Source organism: Thalassophryne amazonica, chromosome 12 (assembly GCF_902500255.1).
Source record: "Thalassophryne amazonica chromosome 12, fThaAma1.1, whole genome shotgun sequence".
Taxonomy (NCBI): Eukaryota; Metazoa; Chordata; class Actinopteri; order Batrachoidiformes; family Batrachoididae; genus Thalassophryne; species Thalassophryne amazonica.
In genome coordinates, this window is record NC_047114.1 from 80,657,408 (window position 1) to 80,683,727 (window position 26,320).

General features: G+C 40.7%; 1 protein-coding gene across 2 annotated transcripts in view; it reads right to left on the reverse strand.

Moving 5' to 3' along the window:
* Nucleotides 1-26,320, reverse strand: part of emilin2a (elastin microfibril interfacer 2a) — a 69,063-nt gene that overhangs the window by 17,386 nt on the left and 25,357 nt on the right. For both annotated transcript variants that reach the window (XM_034183605.1, XM_034183604.1), the window contains 2 exons: nt 12,663-12,853; nt 10,584-12,584 (listed from right to left, as the gene is read on the reverse strand). In XM_034183605.1, coding sequence (XP_034039496.1) covers nt 10,584-12,584; nt 12,663-12,853 — 2,192 coding nt within the window. The remainder of the gene's footprint in view (nt 1-10,583; nt 12,585-12,662; nt 12,854-26,320) is intronic.

A 26,320-nucleotide genomic window follows, 5' to 3' on the forward strand; every position in this document is an offset into this window, starting at 1 on the left:
TTCAGACATGACAGTAATTTTAAATAACTTGTCCAAAATTAGTTTGGTTAAAATTTGAACCATAAGTTAAAAATGTATGCCTCTGGATGACTTAGGTCATATTGCGAGCATATCGGTATGGTGTTAAAGGAAATGTTTTTTTTCTTTTGGGGCTGTTTTTCCTTTGTTTGCAGAAGATTGAGATGCTTTTTATACAAGCAGTTCTCTTCTGTTTGCAAAGGTTATAACTATGGGTCTGTTACAAAACTTTTAACAGGTGGGTGCTGAACTAATTTTAAAAATGCTTGTCGCTGTTCAGCTTTGTTTATTTTGTTTGTTAATCGGAAGATAATTGGTCCGATAATGGTTTTTAAAGTTATCTAAAAAGATAATCCGACACTGAAAACATTATCTTTGATAATTATCTGTTATCGGATTATCGGAAGTGTGCCCACCACTGAATAAACCTCAAATGGAACCATAACCCAACCCTGACCATAAATAAACCTCAAACGTAACAATAACACAACCCTGATCATAAATAAACCTCAAACGTAACAACAACACAACCCTGACCATAAATAAACCTCAAGTGGAACCATAACCCAACCATGACCATAAATAAACCTCAAACATAACAATAACACACCTCTGACTGTAAATAAACCTCAAACTTAACAATAACACACCCCTGACTATAAATAAACCTCAAACGTAACAATAACACAACCCTGACCATAAATAAACCTCAAACGTAACAATAACACAACCCTGACCATAAATAAACCTCAAATGGAACAATAACACATCCCTGACCATAAATAAACCTCAAATGGAACCATAACACAACCATGACCATAAATAAACCTCAAACGTAACAATAACACATCCCTGACCATAAATAAACCTCAAATGGAACGATAACCCAACCATGACCATAAATAAACCTCAAACGTAACAATAGCACACCTCTGACTATAAATAAACCTCAAACATAATAATAACACAACCCTGACCATAAATAAACCTCAAACGTAACAATAACACATCCCTGACCATAAATAAACCTCAAATGGAACGATAACCCAACCATGACCATAAATAAACCTCAAACGTAACAATAGCACACCTCTGACTATAAATAAACCTCAAACATAATAATAACACAACCCTGACCATAAATAAACCTCAAACATAACTGTAAACGTAATTATAACCCAAACTGTGACACAACCCTGACCGTAAATCTACTTCACCATAACTCCAAAAGTAAACCTAACCACAAACTTTCACATCAACATCTTTCACTACTATAAGCAACAGGTTCATCGTCATGTCCCACAGCAGCCTGTACTCAAGGTTCTTGAAATTGAGCAATATTTCCACCTGGTGGACATTTTCCATTAATGCAGATATAGTAGAATTTCGCCAAGAGTTCTAACAAAAGTGATGCAAACATCACATAACTCAAAGCATAAATTGAGGAGATGGTCAAGTGGTTAAAGCAGTGATCTTGTGATCAGAAGATCCTTAGTTCAAATCCCCATCAGACCAGCTTAATCTTTAATCCTCAAATTGCTCCTGGTGTGTGTTTGTGACAATGAAAGTTGTTATTTTCTCTGGAAAGAGCTTTGCCCATGAAAGCACTAGATACTGTAAATGCAGCCCATTTAACTTAAAACATAATAAATCTGCATAATGATGCTGCCTTTGGGTACACTAGAAAAGTTGTGTACTTTGCTACACAGCCTTCTATTTCCAAATATAATTAGCGTGTGTTCCAAAGTTAAGATATGTGTAAATCACTTTGTACCCTTAAGATGATAATTTCATGCTGTCAAGTAGATTAGATGTTGTATTTGGAAAAGGAGGCAGAAAGGGCTTTCTTTTCTTTTTTCTTTTAAAGAGGCTTGTTCAATTTGGATACCGCTGCACTAATATAATTTCAGAAATTGGAAGAATCAAGAGTCAATACAGAGTCAAAGTTAGCAATGCAAAGATGCATGACGGTAATAATATTATTAGAGTTTCAACGTTACACCGGATTATGTAGGTAATAAACATTTCTGTCCTTATTAAATAAAACATCAAGCATAAACAAAAATCCTACTTTGTGCCACAAGTGACACCACAAGCTACTCAGAAGCCACATGCACAATCAAAAACAAATTAAACCCAGCAATCATGTGGCACTGTGATATAATCACAAATCATTTTTCACGTCTTCCGTACGCCTCCTTCAGGACACCAGCTGTCTGAGTGCATATTACCCATGAGCCCTCAGCTTGTGCCTTACTGAGTGGTGGTGATTGGGGGTGGGGGGGGTGCAAAGTCAAAAAACACACACATAGCTGCACACACGTGTGCATAAAGTGCACGTGTAACTGAAAGCATCACCAAAACCAGAAGCTGTTATTGAGAACTGAGACAGTGGGGGTGGGGGGTGTGGAGAGCGGTGGCGGAGGGGCGGGGTGGGGCAGTTGTAGTCACTGTGTGAGTGGGCACACAAAATTGTCTGAAAACATGATGGAATACCGCACCAGACAAGCTGGCAAAGCATGTGAAGGGGTGCGGCACGGGGTGGACCGGTTACACGCACTCTGAGCAATGCATCACTCACATTGCAGCGGTCTCATGCACATGGACATGAGCTCATTCCCCCGGCCCATTTCGCGTATTTTAATGACCTGGTGTCGCAGACTGAACGGTCCCCCCCCCCTAAAAATTGGTCCACCCTGCCTCCACTGCGCATCCGCCATTTGGGACCACAGTCGCTCATCTGAGACAGAGTCTCTTCACCCAAAACGATCAAATGGATTAATGAGATTATTAACCATCAGATCACAAAGTAAAACCTCTTAAATCATTCTAAAGTCAGTTTTAAGCGGAAACGAGGCCGTTTTAAACACAAACAAAGTGATAATCGGTGACTCTTTGAAATGACGCAGCAGCTCGCAGCTCATTTAGCCGCGGTGCTCTGATCGCTTCCCCTTTTATTGTGAAATAATGCTGAATTTATGTGGAAATTATTGTTGTACAAAACTTCAGCTGTCTATCGCTGAGATAGATGATGACTGGAGTGCAGTTTGAAGGAGAAACGAGGTGATAATCGGTGAACCGCGGCTGATGACGCATGCGCAGTGAAGGCAGAGTGGACCGATTTTTAGGGGGACCGTTCGGTCGGCGACACCGGGCTTGAAACTGTGTGCTATGTGTCAAACCACTGGGATTCCCACAATCTGTTTCTGGGTTCTTTCTCCCCTGAAGACTTCCAGATGGGGATCCTGGGTCAGAGTTCCAGGGCCGCCAGTCTGGATGGAAATGCCTCATCTCGTGGATCTCCAGAGAAACCGCTGCATTCAAATCACCTCATCATAATTCTACTGCTGTGTCAAAGCCAATTTTTAATTCTTTCCCAACAGACACCTTTCAGTTTCAGTAAAGTGTTTGATGTCCTCATCATGGCAGTGAATTGAACAGCCTGTCGCCCCGATACAAAGTAAAAATGATCGATTGGAAATAAAAGATAAAAGCTTTCATTTTATCCCGTTTCTCCCTCAAGGACTACCTGTCAGTCAAAGTGATCACGCCCCTAATTATGCATCACTTTATGGCTTGAAAATGTTAAACTGATGATATATATATCTATCTATCATATACCTATAAATGATACGCCAATATGATTGGATAAAACACTAGCAATGCAGTCTTTTCGTGGACGGGTAATATTTTTCATGCCACCCGAGTAATCAGCCAATCCGGACAGCGGAGTGGCACCACGACGAAGAGGCGCGGTCAGAGGAAGTGTGAAATACTGTTGAGTCACTATTAATAATTTCTTACGTGTCCAACCTCGTAGGTTGATCATTAAAATTAAATTTGTTAGTTCTAAAAGCCATCATAATTATTTATAGGAAAACGTTCTATTTTTTTTCTACTAAGGTTTGAACTTTGAGTGTTTACACAGGAGAGAAAAGTGAGAAAATGTTAATGCCTGTTTGAGAAAAGTGTATAAAGTGTGTAGTGAGGGGTTTTACAGCCTTAAAACATCTATAAAAAAATAATGCTGACTACCTCGCGGATTTCACCTATCGCGGGTTATTTTTATAACATAACTCCCGTGATAAACAAGGGACCACTGTATATGATAAAATTGTTATCAAGTTGTTTACCAATGAATATGGCTTTTTACACCCTTCAGAAAACCATATAACATTTATCATTTATAGGTATATGATAAAATCGTTATCAAGTTGTTTACCAATGAATATGGCTTTTTACACCCTTCAGAAAACCACACACCAAAAACCATGTATGGTTTTCTTCAGGGTGTATAAAGCCATATTCATTGGTGAACAACTTGATAATTGATTATATATATATGTATGTATGTATTAATTCACACCATGACCACTTTTCATGGAGGGAAAAACTAGCTTGAGAGATCAAAACTTTTTTTTGTATGGGGCTGTACTGTCTCCTCAAAAGTTGGACATTTTAACATAGTCTTCCATAGTAATCTCCTTACTTCTGGAGCCAGCCTCATGTGGCCAGTCAAAGAATTGCACATTGATGCTCTTCTGAGCAGGCTTCATTTTAGAGAGCTGGAAATTGGGACTTGATATTTTCTTATTTCCTACAAATTCTGCATCCCAGTGACAGAAAGGAGAAAAAACAAAGGAAAATTCCTTTATTTCCCACCATCCTCCCTTAAACCCATCTCTCAGCACATTTCAAAAAATGTTTTGATTATTTCACATTTCACTTGTAAACTGCAGCACTGTGCTGGTAGAGCGCAAACCTCCACAAACACTAGCTTCCAATTCCATAAAATTTTACCTTGGAAAAAATTTTCAGTCCTGTTAGAAGTGGCTTTTCATAAGATAAAATAGTAATACAAAATATAGATCAAAAGGGCATTTCAATGTTAAAATCAAATATCCACTAAATCTGCAATAAGCTCAAATTTAGTCTATTCATTCAGAGTGCCAGTTTGCGCCTCATTGTCACAAATGAGAGTGGCTGAGGCACTTTTGATATATAATGCAAAATGTACACCAAAAGGCCTTTTCAATATTAAATTAAAATGTCCTCAAAATCCACAATCTGGATCAGATCCTGATCAAAGTCAGGTGATAGTGAGTGCCAGTCTGCACCTCACTTTCAAATATGAGAGTGATTGGAGCACGTCTGGTTAAGATATAAAGTAAAATATACATTAAATGGGATTTCCAATGGTAAATTAAAAAAAAAAAAAAATCTGTAATCTGGATCGGATCAGGATCAAACTTTGTCAGTCGATAAAGGATACCATCCTACGGGCCCCTTCACTCGATTTTGCGCATAAAGTGCGCATGAAGCAGGAATCGTGTGCAAAACATGTAAATTTGTCGCTGCCTCGTACACCTGTTGCTACAATTATTTGTGCACACCAGTGGCTGAAAGACAGTGTGTGCTGTGTGAGCCCATCGAACCCTCTCGCGGCAGGTGTCGGCCAAATTCCAGGTGACACACACAAACATGTAACATCGATCGTTTGGCACTTAGAAAATGTGTCACCATTCACGCCATTCCTGTGTATGTACTTGTGTGGAAATACATCAAAATGGACTGTCAGTCTGTTTGGACACGTAGCAGGCGAGCTGAATGTCACGTCTGACAGGACACGCGTGTCGGGCCGTGAGGGCTGTGAGCGGTGCGCCGCAGTACCAGGACAACCCAACAATATGACAAATATACCACTTTCAGTGAGGTATCAGCAGAAATACGCCATACCAAATGCTGTTTGGTCAGTTATCACAGCACTTTTTTCCTTTTCTTAGAAAATATGTTTATTTGCTTGTTGATTTTACTCGTTTCACGCTCCTGTTACAAGACAGCCATTGTAGCGCAGTGGTAAAGTTTCCATCTGGTAATCAGAGCGCGTGAGTTCAAATCTCATGAGTGGCATTTTTTTTTTATTTAAGCAGGGTTATTTAACTGTGGGCTTCTGTATTGCTTCCCCTTTTATGTATTATTTATATCAACCCATTGATATTCACTAATTATACAGCTGGTTTTATTTTATTGTTCTCCACATCAGCGGTGTGATGTGGTGCACCTCGCCCCATGGAACACAGTGCGAGCAGCTGCTGTGTTCCTGCTCGAAAGACACTGCTGTGTGCAGGAACCGTCACACCAACATCGTGCACGCCTGCCCGTCAGCGCAATGTTTCATGGTGTGCTCATACGAGCTCTACCGTTGTGAGTCGCCCTGAGTTGTACGTATTTGCACTATGTGTGAAGGGGCCCTACATAAGGCTCTCAAATATGAAAGAAATTTGACCTTTTTTGACACAGTTATGAATTTTTGAAAATTCATTCAATGTTACAGATTGGGATTTTTTCCAATTTTCCAAGATTTTTCCTGACTTTGCCCTTTGACCTATGACCTTGAAAATTGAATCAGTTCTTGCCTATCAGGATTTGAATCTTTAGTAAAACTTTCCTAACCATATATGAAAAATTGTGGGCTCCAGGCTTTTCACAAACAGACAAAAAGACAAAGAAACAAACTTCGTTGGCGGAGGTAACTATGCAACAGAGTCATTACTGTTTGACCGCACAATTCCCTCCCGCTGGACAGAAATGCCTGCTGTTGGTGTAGTTGAGATGCCATCATTTTCTGAGCAAATTCTCACAATTCCGCTTCCGCAGTCACAACAAGTAATGCCAAAGCTATTCCACTTAATCTTTCAGTTATGTCATTACAACACTTCATCTGTTTGCAGCTTCCTCTGGGTTTTCATGTGACTGTGTGGAGGACATGAGCATCAACACAGAGGAAACATTGAGCGGGATCACACCGCCGCACCCACAGAGCTCCAGCTTGACTTATTTCTGTCTTTGTGGAACTTGGGAGTTAAAACGTCGTGCTGCCTCGGATAGCTGGCGTTAATCCCTCTCGGGCAGAAGAAGTACGATGAGAGGACACCTCCTTAAATGTACCTTGGGTCGTAAAACAAGAGACTGACAAACATTTCTAACTCTATAGTGCAGAGAGCTCCTTGTGATTTAACGCGGTATAATGTTCCATTTAAGGTCATGCAATCAAATATTGCAGGTTGGAAACAACATTTGGCAGAGACCACAGTGGAACAAAAGCTTGGTGCTTTCCATCTCTTTAACACCGCAATCATTAATCCAGCCCTCGTCGCACTGCAGGTCCGCCGCCTATCACAAAGCTGGACAATCGCTTGCTTGCCATTAAAAAAAAAGGAGCTCCTCCCACTCATGACATCAACACCCGAGGGCAATGGAGCATCTGGTCCTGGGTGTGGAGCCCCCTGCTTCCCCTCCCTCCCCCTCCCCCATGGAGACAGGTTCCAGCAGTTAGTCAGGGCCCTTAATGAGGACCAGACTCCACACGTCAGGCTGAGGTCACCCTACGCCAGTCTCCGGAGGCTGATATGCCTGCACACACGTGAGGCTGCCGCGTGTTTTTGTGCACGATCACATGTGTACCGAGGTCTGGTACGAGTGTAGAGAATTATGCCACAGCGCCCGAGTGAAGACCTCAGCACTGAGTAAAGGGAGCGGGGAAGACAGAGCGGACTGCTGCGGTTGTGTCATATGGAAGCAATGAGGCACGAAACAATGCCAGTAAATCACTGCAGTATTTAGGAGGGGCCGAGACCGGGTTAAAAACAGAGCACGGGATGGAGGAAAAAATGCAAGATACGACTGCACTTTTACTTTTCCCATTCCTTGTGCATAAAAAAAAAAAAAAGTGGGGAATTATTGGGACAACATGAGTCTAGCTGACAGGAAACGTCCACTGTGGGCCTCTCGGTGCCTGCACATATTGAATGACACACTCAAAGCGAGCACCAGAGGCCCGTTGAACTCGCGTCCTCCCACTCAAGGAAACACCCTGTGGCCCTTCATGGGATCTGATCCCCCTCCAAGCCTGCGTGGAAACCAGGCAGGCACAGAGTGTTACGTGGGGAAGGCTTCATGTTTACACAGATGTTATCACATTTGATAAACCCATATGTTCAAATTTAGGGAGGCCAAGGAAAAAAGATTCTGTCGACTTGGTCAACATTAGAGCTGCAAGGATTAATCGATTGTTAAATTAATCAACAATTGTTTTGATAATGGATTCATTATTTAAATTTTTTAAATGGGTATAATAGCCTTTACTCAAACTTTTTATAATGTCAGTTTTAATGTACATATTTTTCTGTTCAATATATTTATTCATTTTATTCATTTATTTTTTTATGTTTTTTTATGGATGCATGTGTGAGTCTGAAATAAAGTATTATTAATATTGTTATAATAATAATAACAATAATAATAATAATAATAATAACTATTATTATTACAATTTTAGGCTATGATTGTATTTTTTGTAAGTTAACCAAAGAATTCATTATCTAATAAAAAATATTTACAGATTAATTGATTTGTTGAAAAAAAATTTGATACATGAATCAATTGCAACAATAATTGTTAGTTTCGGCTCCAGCCAACATTTATTTACTTTGTTTTGATGCCTTTCTGTACCTTATAGCACTCGCTATGCATATATTAAAAATCGTAAAACTTAAAATATGTACATGTTTTCATGTGCAACTGTAGTTTAACTTCTGCTTGGCACCAAAGTTCACCAAAGTGTGTTCACAGCTGTGCCTGCAGATCAGCTGTAAAAATAGCAAACATTTTTCAAGCTTGCACAAGCTTTCAAAAATAAATATGGGTTGATGAAGCATTGTCACCCATCCCCACTCAGAAACAAGAAGGTTTTAAACTTTCCACATCAACTACAGTGAGCAACCACTTTTGTCAGCTATAAAATAACTTATCATGAGCTTATATTAAAGAGGGACCCCCCCAACTCACTATCAAACAAAGATCTGTCCAGGACGTACTTTGGTACTTCCACATTGGCTCCATCCATCCAGACAAAAGTCCCCCAAGAGCCGCGTTCTGACAGTGAGCGCTAAACACGCTGCACACACAGTCCAAATCCATTTTGGGTGCATCCAGGCTCAGTTTGCTATTTAAGCAGCGGGAAACACTGGCGCAAAGCTGGGTCTTGGATGAAAAGGGGTTGGATTTACAATGTTCATTCATTCATGGGTGTGTTGTAGTTTGAACATGCGACACCTGTTATTCCTTTAAACTGAAGTGCGACGGGCACACAGCGCTACACTACAGAGGAAGCAGATGCAAGTGAAAGGATTTCATATGCATTAATGGATAAACTTCAATCCGTCAGAGTGCAAAGTGAACAGCAGCCACCAAATCTCCCTGGGGTGAAGCAGTCCAGCAACAAGGTCAGATTTTTTTCTCCCGTTTTTATATACAGTATGAATGTTTGCAGGTTTTCAAATCACTTTCACCATGTATTTTATGCATATAATGTCACCTGTCTCTGAGAGAGAGCGAAAGAGAGAGAGAGATGGAAAGATCTCGGAAAGATTTTTTCTTACCCGACAGTGGGGTTTGAACCGGGAACCTTCCACACTGAAACCAAGTGCAATAACCAATTGGCCGCCAATAAAGTATACAGTGGTCCCTCGTTTATCGCGGGAGTTACATTCTAAAAATAACCCGCAATAGGCGAAATCCGTGAAGTAGTCAGTTTTTTTTTACAATTATTATAGATGTTTTAAGGCTGTAAAACCCCTCACTACACACTTTATACACTTTTCTCACTTTTCTCTCCTGTGTAAACACTCTCTTTTTTCTTCTGGGTGAGAAGATTATAAACAGACACACGCAGAACACAACGCGTGTGCTCTCCCTTTGCTCACCGTCTACGGGGGTACGGATGCGGGACCCGCAAAAAATCCAAGTCATGTTCACAGAGCTCTGCGGCTGCGGTTACCGAGACAATGCAGCGGGTGCTGCGGATTTTTCTGCAAGAAGTCTATCCTTGCGGGCTGCCGGAGCGCTCCGCATCAAAACAGCGTGCGTAGTCTCTGGACCTGTTGCCAGAGTTATCCGCAGCTCCGCACAGCAGACAGGGGGGCGGCGTGAGTGGCCCGCCGCGGCGTTTACCGAGCCCGCAGACTCAGTAAGCGCATCGGAGGTAGTGAGATCAATCGCGGTGATGCCGCGGCCGCGAAACTGCGAGGCCGCGAAAGGTGAACCACGTTATAGCGTACTGTACTGATTAAAAAAACTGACGCTGGCTTTTCAATGGTTTTACGTGCCGATTAAACGTAATTCAATTTGTTCTTTAACATCTTTGTCTGAGTTTCCCATCCAGTCTGGAGGAAAAAGTCTGGAAAAGTATGCTGGGGTTTGTCCAACTTCCTTTTAAAGAGTGGTCTATTCTGTAAATGATGTGATTATTAACTATGAAATGAAGTGTGAAGATTTAAAATTGAATAGAATCTCAGGCCTGAATCAATCCTTTCACAAAGCTGACTGAAAATCAGTTCAGTGAGTTAATAAGTCGCCAATAAAGGGACTCGGGCTGTACTGTAATGACCCCAGATTGACTTCATTCGTCTCAGCAAAAGCCAAAACAACCATGTTCTAACTGCCTCTATTTCCTGCCAAAGACATCACCACAGAATGCCAATGACATAACTGAAGCTCTTACTCACCTGGTTCGTTGGGAGCGCCATCTTTGAGAACATGCTTGGCCACCTCAGACAGCTGTGTTTGGAACCTGTGCAAGGAATTCTGCAGCTGGAGGATGTCCGCGGTATGATTAATGCACGTGGCATTCATTCTGTGAATACAGTCCAGCAGGCTGGCAACATGCCTCTCTATTCCGTCTTTGACTTCTTTGATATTTGTGGAAACCCCGTCTAACCTACCGCACACCTTTTCCAGTTTGCTCACACGTCCATTCACGGATGAAATGCCATCAGTAACACCCTGTGTGTTCTCTCTGCACTGATGCAGTTCAGATGATACCTGGTTAGTGAGCGTAACAAGTCTGTTGTAGAGATCCTCCACCCGATGGTTGGTGGCATCTAGCCAGCCCCTGGGTACTGTGATAACTGATGCCCTACTGTTCCATACTGGACTCCTACTGCCACTCTGCTCTGCCGGACAACAGGTTGAGTTCATTCTCTCCATATCCTGGCTGTACTTGCTCAAAGAGTCACTTAATCCATTAACGGCACCAGCCAGACCGAGCACGTTATCTTGGAGATTAATCAATCCCTTCTGGAAGTCGTCCATTGTCCTTGCACGTCTCTCCTGTCCAACTGACTGTCTTTGGACAAAGTTCTTCAGTTCCCTAAGCTTCTCTGTATTGCCACTGACGTTTGTGTGAAGAACATCCAAGTCATTCCTATATCTACGTAGATCTTTTAAAATGTATTCTAGACCATTTTCAGAGGGAGAGGAGCTTTGTGGATCTACACTGCCTCCTGAGCCTGCACATCTGGCAGAGCATAACTCTTCGACGACATTGACCTTCTCGTCTAAACCTTGCAGGAGGAACTTGTTATTATTGACTTCTGCCTGAATGACATCCATGGAATCACCAACCATGCCAGGGAATGAGGTGTTGCTGATTTCCACCAACATGTTGGTGAACTGGTCCTCCATATTGTTCATGCGATCGCTCAGAAGCTGCTTAAGTGCAGCAACTTCTTCTAAAATCATATGGGTCAGCTTCTCTTCAATATAGAAACAATGAGTCTCTGCATTTTGTTCGGTGACATTCATGCGTGCCTCCAGCTCCTCAATAAGCGGGCTGAACTCACTATCTACATGCGGTGCGGCTATGTGAGCCAGCTCATTGTCAATGCGCACATTAAGGATGCGGTGAGCTTCTGCGATGCGGTCAATCTCACGCCACACATCGTTTTGGTCACTGTGCTCATCACCCCCTTTGGATGGATCTATCTGCCTTTGAGTCCGTATAGGTCCATCTGCAGCTGCCATGTCCAGACGCAGTGTCCGGATCTCCTTTCTCAAGTCTTCTTCCTTGGTGTCCACCAGCTTGGTCAGACTGACCAGGCCTTGGTCACAGTCATCTTCACAAGTCTTCTGCAAAGTCTGGATCCTGTCATTGAATGATTTCTGTAGCTTGTTCATCTGATCCTCCACATTCTGGTCTAGTTCCTTCTTCAGCTTCTCAAATTTTTTGTCAATATACGTCTGCATGATGTCAAGGTCAGGTGAGTTGCCATCTTCAACCGCTGCTGGAGGCTGAGATTGTGAAGAATCCATTAGGACACGGATCTGTCCCTCATGACTTGACACAGTTTCTCTTAGGTCTTCCAACGCTTCATCCTTGCTCTTAAGAGCACTGTTGATATCATCCAACCGAGTCAGTATCTTTTCTAAACTTCTGTCTCCAGCACTGCCACCTCTGGTAGCCTGATGGCCATCCAGTACTGCTGGACTCTCCTCTGAATTCACTGTGAAGACATTGTCTGGAGGCTGCAAGTTACTGAAAAAAGTCACCAACAGCTTCTTTGTGTCTTCTTGCAGATCAGCACGGAGGTTGGTAGTCAGCACTGTCAAGGCTGACTGCAGGTCTAAGACAGTCTGTGAAAGGCGTTGGACTTCACCTTCTAGGAGACGTACCTTATCCGTCCCACCATACCTTGTTTCCTGGTGCCCTGTCTCTCTCCGCTCCGGCCCTGTAATCAAAAATGAGCTACAAATGACCTAGAAAAATGAACCTCAATGCAAAATCACCCGGAAGCGTGAGGTCTTACTCTGAGGATGTCTGATCGTATACTCAGGATTTGGACGGATGTAAGGCTGTGTTCCCTGAACAGTTTGTCGGTTGGGAGGTGGTTTTAAATCTCTGCAGTCTGAACCCTGATAACCAGGACAGCATCTCCACTCCAGCTCTGTGACAGTCTTAAATCCAATCTTGTATGTTGGCAGGATCCGAGTTTGGTATCTGTAAAATAGGACAAAACAATCAATGTTAGTTTATGCAAATCAATTAACCAAAGTGTTATGTTTTGGGCTAAAGTTCAGTAGGAATAACCTTTTATATCCCTTATCATTTACTGGTGTTTTGGGATTGTGCGACTGCAGAACAGCTTGATGTCACATCTGTGTGCACACTTTATAACTGTCAAAGCTTTTTCATAATCATGTCTCGCCTACGGTGTCTTTGAGCATCCATCACTCAAACAACTGATGTATTTTGCGCTTTGTTCCTTCTTTTAAAACTACATATCATAGAGCCCACCACATCTCCATCATCACCTCTGGCTATAGGTTGTTCCAAGTGATTTGTTATTATCTAGCCAATATCTGGCTGGTACATTTTGAGAAGGTCCATTTTCCACCGTCCAGGCTCTGGCAGTCAATTTGTTAGCTAGCTAGGTATGGTTGTGCTTTTTAATGGCTAATTTAATGGTAGCTCTTCTAACTATAGTTACATAGCTTATTTTCATTATTTACTATTTTATTTTACATGGTGCAGATCTTTAATGATTTCTCATTTTATGGGTTCTTTAATAGGCATCAACATATAGTACCTAGTTTGAGATTTCCATTTGATACCATATAAATTATGTATTTTATCTTCCTATAGTATGCTAGCAGGGTTTACTTTAGATAGATACCTATACATATTACATCATAGCTTCTGTTTCTATAATATAATAATAAGCTAGCTATAATTTAATTTTACTACCAGTCAACAAACTAAGTATACGTATACTACAATCTTCTCCTATATTAATATTTAGGTTTTAGAAGCTAACGCCTACTATAAATCATTTTTCTTATATATATTATTTATTACCCTTATTATTTAATATCACTTATATACATGATGCCTATTTTCTTATGATATGTCTTATGTTATATTATTATGATATGTCCATTTTCTTGAGCCGCTTAGATGGGTGGGGAGAGTTCCCATGGGATAAAAAAGCTTTTCAACCTACCATCCCTGGTTCTCAAGACCAGGCACCTAAGTGGCTCTACTGTACTCTATTCTACTCTTCTATTCTACTCTTCCTTTTTTTAGATATTTATATATACCTTAGTATATACTAGTATAGTTCTACCTTAGAACTGGAATATATTATAGAAGACATACCTTACTGAATTTTCATGGAACTTTTCCTATCCTATCCTATCCTATCCAATCCTATCCTAACCTATCCCTGGCCCTGTATTCAGTCAAGGTCCTCCATAGTAATTGAGTGTAATCACACATGACTGCCCTTCATATAAATAAATATCTTTAAATCTTTGCAACCTGTCCTTAAGGAGGTTATGTTTTTGCTTGTGTCAGATGGCTGGTATGGTTCACTGAGATTACTCAGAAACCTATGGGTTGATCTTCCTGACAATTGGTGGAGTGGTGTGGGCCAAAGAAGATGTCAATAAATTTAGTTCCAGATCAAAGTCCAGGTACAGATCTAGAAAAGTTTCATCATTTTGGTCAACAGAACAAGATGGGGCGCTTATTCAAGCATTTTCATCAACTTCTCATGAACTGAAACAGTGATCAGAAATAACATGCGTAGGTCTTTGTGTACGTCTCCAACACATCAACTTCGAGGGCAAAATGTTGCCTCAAATACCCCACCCACTGACAGGTGTCATTATAATGAGACAATCAGTGTTATTCCCTTCACATGTTAGTGTTCACAGTATGAAGGCTGATTGGAGTATATGCACTCTTTATTGACATTAAAAAAATTAACAACCAGACATATTCCATCCAGGACCCAAGATGATTCTGTGGTCTGGTGGATGTGACAACATGCAGCAGCAGTGCATACCCTTCAGGCCTGACTTTACTTCAGTGGCCCAGCTCCACACCTCCACTAAGTTTCACAGAAACTGGTCCATAGGTAATTAGCACAGGTAAGACATTAATTCAAAGTTTCTAGCACTCGGCTGAGTGCCCATTGAGTTTAAATATGATATGGAGAACCCTGAGCTCTATTTGTAAGTGGAACCCAAACCAGGTGCACAGGTTTTTACCCGAGGCCATTAAATATGGCCATCAGGTATTGCAAAGGCTTTGTGTCTGTCCATCTGTCTGTACTCAGCATAAGTCCAGTCCTATTACTAGGGTCTTCAAATTCATAGGGAACATTCTTGGGACACAGACATCGGACACGTTCAAAGATGGCTAACCTTGACCTATTTTAACCCTCTGGGGCCGACGCCATCATATACGACGGCTAAGACCAAGCTTTACTAAATTATAAATAACTTTTTACTGAAAGTTAACCCCGTGGACTTTCGAGCCAGCCATCGGCCATCTTTGTACTCCTCATAGAAGCTGTGTGATGATGTGCGCAATGTGAGTGTCCAATCGGAATTGGTTCACCGTCACATGGTTTTCCAAAATCCAATCGTAGGGCAGATTCACCTCACATGAAAAGCCAAAGATCGTTTTCAGGAGTGCTATGTTACTAGTTGGCCCGTTTGAATAGCCCCCTGGGTGCTCCAATGAGTACATACTATTGGTCTCCATGTGCCCTGCGCCATTACGCACAGAGAGCACTGAAAGCAGATGAAGAGCCTCTGATGACAATCTTACATGCTCAAACAAAGAGTGTGTAAATATCAGGATTGCTCCACTAGTTTGCATGTGAATGTTACTGGATAACTCTGTTGCTTTCTCGGCTTAAAGCACTATTTACCATATCAATGGACAACAAAACGCATAGACCATTTTGTATATATTGTTTCTAAATGTGCATTTGTGTTTACTGTTTGAACCTTTTTGTTGTACAGTCTTTCACACAAGACCTCAAATTACCTTTATAAAGTGTCAAAACAGTTGTTTATTATAGTTTGCTGTGTGTTTTGAATAAATGTGTGTGGAAAATTCTTTTTCACTTTATTTTTTCCTTGCTTATTTTTGATTGTAAACCTTTATTACACTTATAAAACACAACAAAAACATATATATTCTGAAAGCACAGGTTGTCCTGGAAAAAAGAGACATAAAACTTGATTGTGGGATGCAGGGAGAGCTGTTAACAGCAATAATAAAACATTTATGCCAGGCGAGTGAACTGTCCAAAAAAATGCCCTCGGACCCCAGAGGGTTAAGAGGTTAAAAAGTCACGTTCTGTTTCAATCTATTCAGTTTTGTTTTTGAGTAGTAGGGGTGACTGCCAATCAGAGATGAGCTGCACTGTGACATCAGTGGCTGGTCTTTCCAAAAGCACTTTATTTAGTGTGCTTATATACATGTTTCACATATATTAAGTAAAAGCTAGCGAGAAATATAAAACTGAAAACCCTGTTTTTGGAACCAAATAACACCTATAAACTTATTTACAAGGCATTTTGCAGATGTTAGCATACTGACATCACAGGCTGGTTGCTAGCTGCCAAACTCTGTTTCATTTGTGTGTAAATAAATCCTCTTTGTCATATATTATGTAAAAGATAGCGAAAAATACACACTTCTAAAACTGAAAACACTGTTTTTGTAACCTGAAAACACCTCTGGAGTCATTTACAAGACATTTTGCAGATGTTAGCGTGCATGCTAACTTCCCCTAATTCAAAGCTAACTTCTAGTAAGTCCCTTCGGCTGCTCCCTTGTTTGCACTCGGGGTCGCCACAGCAAATCCAAGGTGGATCTGCACGTTGAATTGGCACAAGTTTTACGCCGGATGCCCTTCCTGACGCAACTCCACATTACATGGAGAAATGTGGCAGGGGTGGGATTTGAACCCGGAACCTTCTGCACTGATACCAAGCGCATTAACCACTTGGCCACCACCCCTGCTAATTCAAAGCTAACTTCTATGGCGTTAAATTTGTCTCATTAATACCTGCACACACACACACACACACACACACACACACACACACACACACACACATACATATATCCCTGCGTCAATAAAACAGTCAGATTCTGTGGAGATTTTCAACTCCAGGCTTAAGACGCACTATTTTCCCTTTCATATGGCTAGCATACTGGTACAGTTTTACGCTTTTTACTCTTTTAATTCATTCATTAGTAATTGGAGTGGGCTGCGGCCTCAACTTTACCTAAATTCTGTGTCTTTTAGTGATGTTTAGGGCTAGTGGCCGGCGATCACTTTAGTACTTCTCTGTTTTTCTTGTTTAATGCTGGCAAATTATACAGTATTTTTTGTCTTTCTGATGCCTGATTCTGTTTTTTTTCTCTCTGTTTAAGGTGCAGCTCCATCCAGAGATGGGAGTTGTATTCGTGTTGGCGATCCTCCTGTCCTGTGCGCCAATAGCATTTCCGTGAATTGTTCTGTGAATTGTTCTGTAATTTATGTTTGTAGCACAGCGCAAGCAGAGGGTCACCCCTTTGAGTCTGCTCTGCTTCAGGTTTCTTCCTCAGAGGGAGTTTTTCCTTACTACTGTTGCTCCAGGGGTTGGTAAGGTTAGACCTTACCTGTGTGAAGCGCTTTGAGGCAACTCTGTTGGGATTTGGCGCTATATAAATGAAAATAAATTGAAATTGAAAATTGATATATATATATATATATATATGTGTGTGTGTGTGTGTGTGTGTGTATTCCACTCTTAAAACAGAAATATTGTCTTTGTTTGATTGATTGATAGAGGGGCTTTATTGAGCATGTACAAATTGTAAGCAAGACAATAGGATCTTAATAATTAATTAAACAACTGCAAATTATAAAGAAAGCAATGCTCATACGGCTGAGGGTATTTTAGCTTTGCGTTACATTTCTTATTATAATTTTCCTTCTCTATGTTGCAACTACTCTTCTTTTTTTGGAACTGTTGCCTCCTGTAGGAGCGTTGTGCATGCATATTTTTAACTTCTCTAATGAATAGACATCCAAGCATACTTCAGCACTCGAGCCAAGTTATGCAATGTCCCAGAGAAACAATAGATGACATCACTTCCTTAAAGTCAGGGAGGAACATCTGGAAAATTGATGACTGAAACACTCATATTTGTGCCACTGCCATCACTGCTAAGAAACACTAAAACTGAAAAAAACAAACACACTGAAAGGTTACAATTTGATGAATTTCTCTCAAAAATCCCATCAAAATATGGATTTAATATTATACATATGATAATTTAAATCTAGCAATGGAAAAATCTCATGGACAGTATTTTGGAAAGATGTAAATACACTGTTGTTACTGAAGATTTAAACGTTTCCAGGAATATCTTGTGCAACAACACCATTCTTCAGCTTTTTCCCCCCCTTTTTTGACGTTAAACTAAACCACAGACAAAATACGTCTTTTCAACTGATAAAGACAGCAACAAATATAGCAGAGGATCATTGCACACTGCAGAATTACCCACAGTTTTCTCAACAGTTATTGAATAATAATTAATACTCAAATTTACTAATTCATTTGCCCTATTTGATAAACAGGCTTCTTTCCTCCAATAATAGACTTTATGTGCTGTTGGCAGCAGAAACATTAAGCCAGCAGAGAACACAGACTCCTTCTAAATTAATTAATGACTTTCAATTTTGGTGTGTTGTTTTTAGTCAAACCCCCAAAGGGGTTTGCAACGCTTGTAATTACTTTGTCTGCGTGTGTGTGTGTTTCCAGATGAATATCTCAGGAGCCACTTAGCAGATTTCATTCATATTCCACACCTGGACTGTTCGTTATAACATCTCGAGTTAGAAGGAAGATCTCAAGACAATCTGAAAAAGCAAACACCATCTGCTAATTTGTACATGACATCATGATGATGTCACAAGATGCCGTCATGTGACAGAATATGATCTAAAAACACTTTTTCCCCCCTCAGGCAGCCAAGGCCACATATGGATCCAAAATCTGTTCTGGATCAAATTCACAATAACATCTACCATTTTCTAAGGCATTATCTATCTGCTCACCAAATTTCATTGAAATTTATAAATGAATTCTCAAGTTATCCTATAAACAAACAGAGACAAGTGAAATCATTATCTCCTTGGTGAGGGTAAAATATGTTATATACAAATTAATATGACATCACAATGATGTCATCATGATGTCATAAAATTGTGGATACAAGCAGTGGAAATTCAATTCCTCTGTTGGGTGTTTGGGCTTACACTCCTGGACAAGGTGAGAAGCTCGACGCTCTGGAAAAGACTGAGTAGAACTGCTGCTTCTTCACATTGGAAGGAGCCGGTTCAGGTGATTCGGACATCTGGTGAAGATGCCCTCTGGTCATCTCCCTAGGGTGGTCTTCCAGGCACGTCCTACTGGGAAGAGGCCCCTGGGAAGACCCAGGACATGCTGGCACCTCCCTACCTGGCGGACCTGGTTAAGCCCTACGTACCGGCTCAGGCCCAGGCCCTGCGTTCACAAGGTATGGGACTTCCTTGTGCTCCCAAGGTGAATAAAAAGTCGCTGGTCAAAGAGTCTTTTCCTATCGTACACCTGCCCTGTGGAACGATCTCTTGCTGCACATACGGCAGTCGGGTACTGTGGAGACTTTTAAATCTAAACTTAAAACCCACTGGGGGAGATGATGGTCTAGTGGTTAAGGTGTTGGGCTTGAGACCAGAAGATCCTCGGTTCAAATCCCCGCCTGACTGGAACATCACTAAGGGCCCTTGGGCAAGGTCCTTAATCCCTAGTTGCTCCCGGTGTGTAGTGAGCGCCTTGTATGGCAGCACCCTCACATCGGGGTGAATGTGAGGCATAATTGTAAAGTGCTTTGCGCGTCTGATGCAGATGGAAAAGCGCTGTATAAATGCAGTCCATTTACCATTTCACTTGTTTTCCCTGTTTTATCATTAGTATTTTATGTATATTATTATGTATTTCTTAATTGTTATTTCTTTTTTATGGATTGCTTTTTATCATGTTTTAATCTTTTCATTCTTTTGTTGTCTTTTTCTGTGTCGTGTGAAGCACCTTGAGGCGATATGATTGTAAACTGGTGCTATATAAATTAATAAATTTGAATTTAAAATTTTGGACAGATTATATTTCACAGCTGGCTTGGGAACACCTCAGGATCCCCAGGGAAGAGTTATAGAACTGAGCTGAAGATAGGGAAGCATGGAATGAGCTGCTAAGCCTGCTTTCACCACAATATATGTGACATGCGACAGAAAAGGAATGAATGAATGAATGATGACATTATAATGGTTTGTAGGGACCAGTAGACTTTATCTGTGTGGTCATAATAAGTACAGTTCTGTACATAAACTGCTGATGACTTGTTACTCTGCGATGATCTCTGGTCTCCAGGATCTAATCGATCATGCTAACAGCTACATTACCCAACATGGACTCAGCTTCAATCCTTTGAAAACCACGTGTGTGACATTTGGTAAGAGTCCTTACACCAACCGCTGTTGGACCCTTGATGGCACTAGGCTCGTCGAATCCACACAGGTGAAGCATCTAGGAGTCACTCTCGCCAACGACGCCCGAAGTCACTCAGAAACGTGCATTCAGGCAGCCAGACGTGCGTTTTACTCTCTCCAAGGTGCGGGGTTGTGTGCAAGGGGTTGTAATCCTGGCACCATCACTCATATTTACATCTCTGCTATAAGACCTGTTCTGACCTATGGTTTAGAGTGTACCTACCAGAATAAAACTGCTATGGATAGGGTTGAAGTTGCCCAAAGTAAGTTTCTTAAAGCTGCCCTTGGTCTCAAATCCTACTGTAGGTCATCTCCTCTTCTCCAAGCATTAGGCGTCGGTCGTGTCAAAAAATATGTCAACATCCAGAAACTATCATTGTTCAGGTCTATGTTCTTGTTGAGCTCACGTACACATGTACTGTGTAAATATCTTTTATGTCAAGCACTTCAGGGTCAATTGTTTAGTCAGGCTAATCTCGTTTCAGCTGTTGTTAACCCTTTATCTACGGTGATGGCGCCCACTCCATATTTTCCATATGTGTATTTTTTTTTACCATAACTCTGCCATAGTTTGTCCAATCCAAATGATTCAAAGTGCATTGTTAAGCTAACACCAAGGGCTTTCCAATGATATATGCTGTATTATGGTAAACGTAAGCCTGTGACATCATCACGCAGAGGAAAAACACAGAAGTTTCACACTAGTGCGCCGCTGATTCTCATTACCGTAAGTTCTCATGTAAGTCCTCAATCTGAAAAATTTCAACACTGACAGCAAGCCAAGAACCCGTGCTTTCCAACAGTATGCTATATGTTGCATATACGTATTATGGTAAAGTGCGTTTGGTGACTTTTGAAATGAGGGAAAAGTATGAAAAAGAGCGCAAAAGTGACAGAAAAGTACAGAGACAGACAGCAAACATAAATGTAGTAATTTTTGAGGAAAAGGCAGGGTGTTAGTGTCATTTGTGAAGGTGTGTGTGCGTGTTTGTGTGGGTGTGATGGCTCCATCAGCCACAAGCCACTGCCCGGTGCCAACAAGCAGTGGAAACCCAACTTGCCAGCGATCCACAAAGGGGCGGCGTTCTTGCAAGGTTTGCAAGAGGTCAACCTGCTGGATGTGCAAACTTTGTAAAATTGGCCTCTGTCTTCAGCCAGACAGAAACGGTTACAAACAGTACCACACTGACTGATGTAGTTTAGATCTAATTTGGATTCTTGGTTATATACGAGTTGTATATAGTTTGACACTTTATTGTTTTATTCATATTGTATAATTTTGCACAAAATGAGTGATCAAATGAGTGATTTATTGCACATTTTAATAATACAGATAATAATTGATATATTTATATATAGTTTTGCACTTTGTTTGTTGTTATTCATATTGTTTGGTTCTGCACTTTAAAATTGGTTACTTTTTGCATATTTTTGCCTTGTAAAATGTTTACTTTTGCACTGTTTCTGCACTGGTTCTGAGTTCTAGACACACAAAATTAATTATTTTGATTGTAAACACGTACAGCTTCCTGTTAAAAATGTGAAATCCAAACTTCCTTTACAAAAAAAAAGTTCGTTTTTGTGTTTTTTCTCATTTCAAATGCTAAAACGTACAAATAATGTGTATAAATAGTTAATCAGGTGTAATATAATTGAAATTCAGGTACTCTTGGAAAAGGGTACCAAAGCACACAAACATAGAACATTATTTCTTAATTTTATTGCTATAATAAAAAATTATAACCAATCATCCATTTATAGCCTCAGTAGGTAAAGGGTTAATATCTGCCAGGAGTATGGTATATCCTTAGCTAGATATCTATGCGACACTTCTTATAAAAGAGCTAGCAAGAGAACCATCAAAAGAACCCCTGAATGTGGTGTCGCTGACAGCGTTCGCTTCATTTTAACTGCCGCTGGCGGCTTTGAGAGCTCAATTGTCAATGTTTTATTGTCACCATTTTAATATTCTTGTGTTTGTCTATTGTTGATTTTATATATTTAATTTTTTCTCCATGAATTAGGAGGTTCAATAAATCAAATCAAATCAAATAAACGAGGATTTACTATCTTTAATCACTTCTTTTGATTGTGATTTGTTGTTAACAACTCGCTAATCATTTTCCGTCTCTGCTACTATGTTTTCAACATTCTCCAACACATGTGGGTCGGGGCGAGTCTCTGAATTCTTCTTACTTGATGTTTATCTGGCCAGCAACCAGTTAGTGTGCTTGCCTCCCAAACAGATGGTGCCCGGTTCAATGCCACTTCACTGACCCATTCTCCGTGTACATGTGGAGTGTCAGGAAAGGCATCCGGTGGAAAACGTGTCAAATCCACATGTGGAGCCAGAAGTCAAACTAAGTTAAGTTAATCCTGCCCATCAAGATGCAAAAAGTAAATGTAAACTTATATATTGTGTCAGAAATGTTCTGGAAGAATAAATTATTTATATCCCTAATGGGTTGAGGTGGAAAATAAAATAAAAACTTTTTTTTCCTTTTAGGAGTGGAGCCTCCATTGCTATTTTTAGTTTCTTCTTAGATACGTAGCTATAAATACTGCTGATAAATTCAGGAATTCAAGCAGTGCATAATGGCGCAGGCTCCAGGCGCCTGATCCTCTGAACAATGAAAGAAGGAACAGAGAACAACATGATGAATGGATTCATGTATTCCATTAGTGTGGAGTTAAAACAAAAAACATTATAATTAAAATCCATTTTTATCCAATTTTACATTAAAATGTCTTTAGGTTTTCATATTAAATACCCTTAAAATTCCATAATTTTATGTCTGTACATGCCAAACTCCATATCTGAACTCTTGAATCCTGTAAGACACACCTACTGAGCCACTGTGTGACACGCCCACCCATAGTGTTTCACAATGTCCCATAATGCCCTGAGCATGCAATCGTTTCAGTAGAGACTATGTTTTTTTTTCTTCATCTTAGCAGAATTGATGGAGGATAATAAAGAGAATATTAGACATGGTCCACAAAGATTTCCAAAGGTGTTATGTAAAAAAGGCTCAGGATGTGACTTTTCTTTACTTTGGTGCAGCAATTCACAAATGAAATGTCTGTCACAAGGAAAGAATGTAATGTTCCACAATTGATAATATAACTGATTTTTAAAAAACAATATGAAATACTATATTCAAATAAGAATATAATATAACATAAGTACACCTCTTTGCACATCCCACCTTGAAACACATCCTCATACGACCATCCATGAGAAATCTACTTAACCTCCCAATTTTCTACAGGAATATAAACTTCCTACGGGCACTGCACCAGTTTTTCAAAATTAAAATCATGCTTTATTTTTCAAAAGAAGCGGACCATAGTAACAAAAAATGCCTAATTTGATGTGACATCAGCTCAGTTTAAACACATTCAACAAAAAATATTTCTTGTTTAACTGAGTATGAAACTGTAAGAATATGGCACACAGTGGGACGCCATAACACCGCTAACGTAACACTGCTAACATATAGTGATTAAATGACTGAAACCTACCTATACAATCACATTTTGCAGCAAAAATTCAATCACTTGTGTTGCCATTAGATCGGCCTTTACATGTCCAACATCAATAGTAAGTATTCCCTGGATGTGTCTTGTCGACCTGTTTATCTTTTTCACATTGGCCAAACCAAACCTAGCTATTTTTGCTAGGCTTTGACGCTGGCTGTAAACAATGGAATCCTCAGCTTCAGTAGTTACTCCCTCCCACAGGTAGAAACAGCACAATCCTGCATAAGAAGCACGTTCAATACCTTAAATCCCACGCAGTGAAGCGAGCACAAAGCTTTTTCACTCAAACCACTGGCCTGGAACTTCTGCCTGCGCAGGGTATTATTGGAAGTTGTGAAATCGACTGTACTTGGGATCATGATAGAGACACAAAAAGGAAAGTGGCACCATGCAAGTCATGGTTTGAGCTTCCACATTGACAGTAACAGCTGTGCATTTGTTTCAGAAGAGAAACTGGCAACCTCAGAGGCCAAAGAACCATGTTAACCAACGAGATACATGCTAGCAACAAACAAAACTCTGTCATAGTCAACATTAGTACATTGTTCTCAACTCAGAGCAGAACAGTAGCATGCTAGCTAATGAAACCTGGACCAAAGACAATATGCTGCTAACACCCTGCTACACAGGAATTTGACTCCTTCATTCAGAAGGAGTCTAATGAGAATGGATCAAACTCAAACAGCTGCACTACTTTTCAACCTGAAGAACACACAATAAGTCCATGTACGATAAGTGACACTTTATTAAGTACATATGCTTGCGTATGTTAATTAAAGTGGCTGGCATGTGTACGGTAATAAACTTTACACATGCTGCGTTGCTTTGCTGGTCCAGTCAGAGACCCCCAGACATCTACCTAAGGAGCTTCACTTGGCCATCGGTCACCCCAACCACCTGCTCATGGGTAAGAACAGGGCTTTTCAAAGAGATTTTGGAAAAAAAAAAGTTGGAAATAGCTGTCTTCAACACTTATCTTAAGAAGATGGGGCAGAGGGTGACGTGTAAGAGTAGGTGGGCTGTATCCTATGTAGGACAAACAGCAAGTCCTTTCAGCTTTGCTGAAACTTTGCGTCACCACAACAAATTCAATATGGCTCTGCATATAGATTTGGCTTAAGTTTACACCGGATGCCCTTCCTGATGTGGAAAATGGGCATAGGTGGTCTAGAATGTGGAACCTTTGGAAGCAAGCTCACTAATGGCCTTTTCCATACAGCAGATGTAGGCTGAAAATCACTGGAGACTGGGGTGGTGGCATGAGAGAGAGCGTAGCTCGACAGCATGGGATGGTGGTTTGTAGGATGACTTTGGAGGTGAAGAAGACAAGGGTCAGATGGTGGAAGTTAAAGGAGGAAGACTGTCAGGTGAAAACTAGGGAGGAGGTGAGACAGGCACAGGATGGAGGTGAAGTGAAGAAACCTGTGGAGACGTGGTGAGGGAGACATCTAAGAAGGTACTGGGTGTGCCATCTGGACAGCTAAAGTTAGACTTACTGATGAATGAAGATGTTCAGGAAAGTACAAGGACAAAAAGAATTGGGAAATTCAGAGATGATGAAAGTATAGTACAAGGAAATGCAGCATAAGGTGAAAGAGCTGTGGCAAAAGCTACAGACAGGGCACATCACAAGCTGTACACGAAGTTAAACAAAAAGGAAGGAGAAAAGGACTTGTACCAATTGGTGAGTCAGCGGGACAGAGCTGGAAAGGATGTGCAGGAGTTTTGGGCGATAAAGGATCCAGATAGAAATGTACTGACAAGGAGGACAGTGTGTTGAGAAGATGGAGGCAGTATTTTGAGGAGCTGATGAATGAAGAAAATATGACAGCAAGAATGCTGGATGATGTGGCGAAAGTAAATCAAGAAATGCAGCTGATTAGTAAGGATGAAGTGAGGATGCCTATGAAGAGGCTGAGACATGGAAAGGCAGATGGTCCAAATGATATATCAGTGGAGGTACTGAAATGTTTAGGAGAAATGGCAGTGGAGTTTTTAGTTAGACTGTTTATTCTTAGAAAGCAAGAGGATGCCTGAAGAGTAGAGAAGAAGTGAAAAGGCCAAAAGGAGTTACACTGTGTGTTCGTGGATTTAGAGAAAGCTTATGACAGGGTCCCAAGAGAAGAGATGGGGTATTGTATAAGGACATTTGCAGTGGTAGAGATATATGTGAGGGTGGTACAGGAAATGTACCAGGACAGTGTGACATCGGTGAGATACACAGTAGGAATGACAGTGGAGGTGGAATTACATCAAGCCTCAACTCTGAGCCCTTTCTTGTTTGCAGTGGTGAAAAAACAAGTTGATGATAGTGAGAGTAGAGAGCAGGTTGAGACAAGCCTGGAGATGTGAAGATATGCTATGGACAGAAAAGGAATGAAAGTCAGGAGGAGATAGATGGAATATGTATGTGAATGAGGGGGATCATGGTGGAACAGTGAGGTTGCAAGGAGTAAACGTAAGACCCTTCGGCTGCTCCCTTGTTTGCACTCGGGGTTGCCACAGCAAATCCAAGGTGGATCTGCATGTTGAATTGG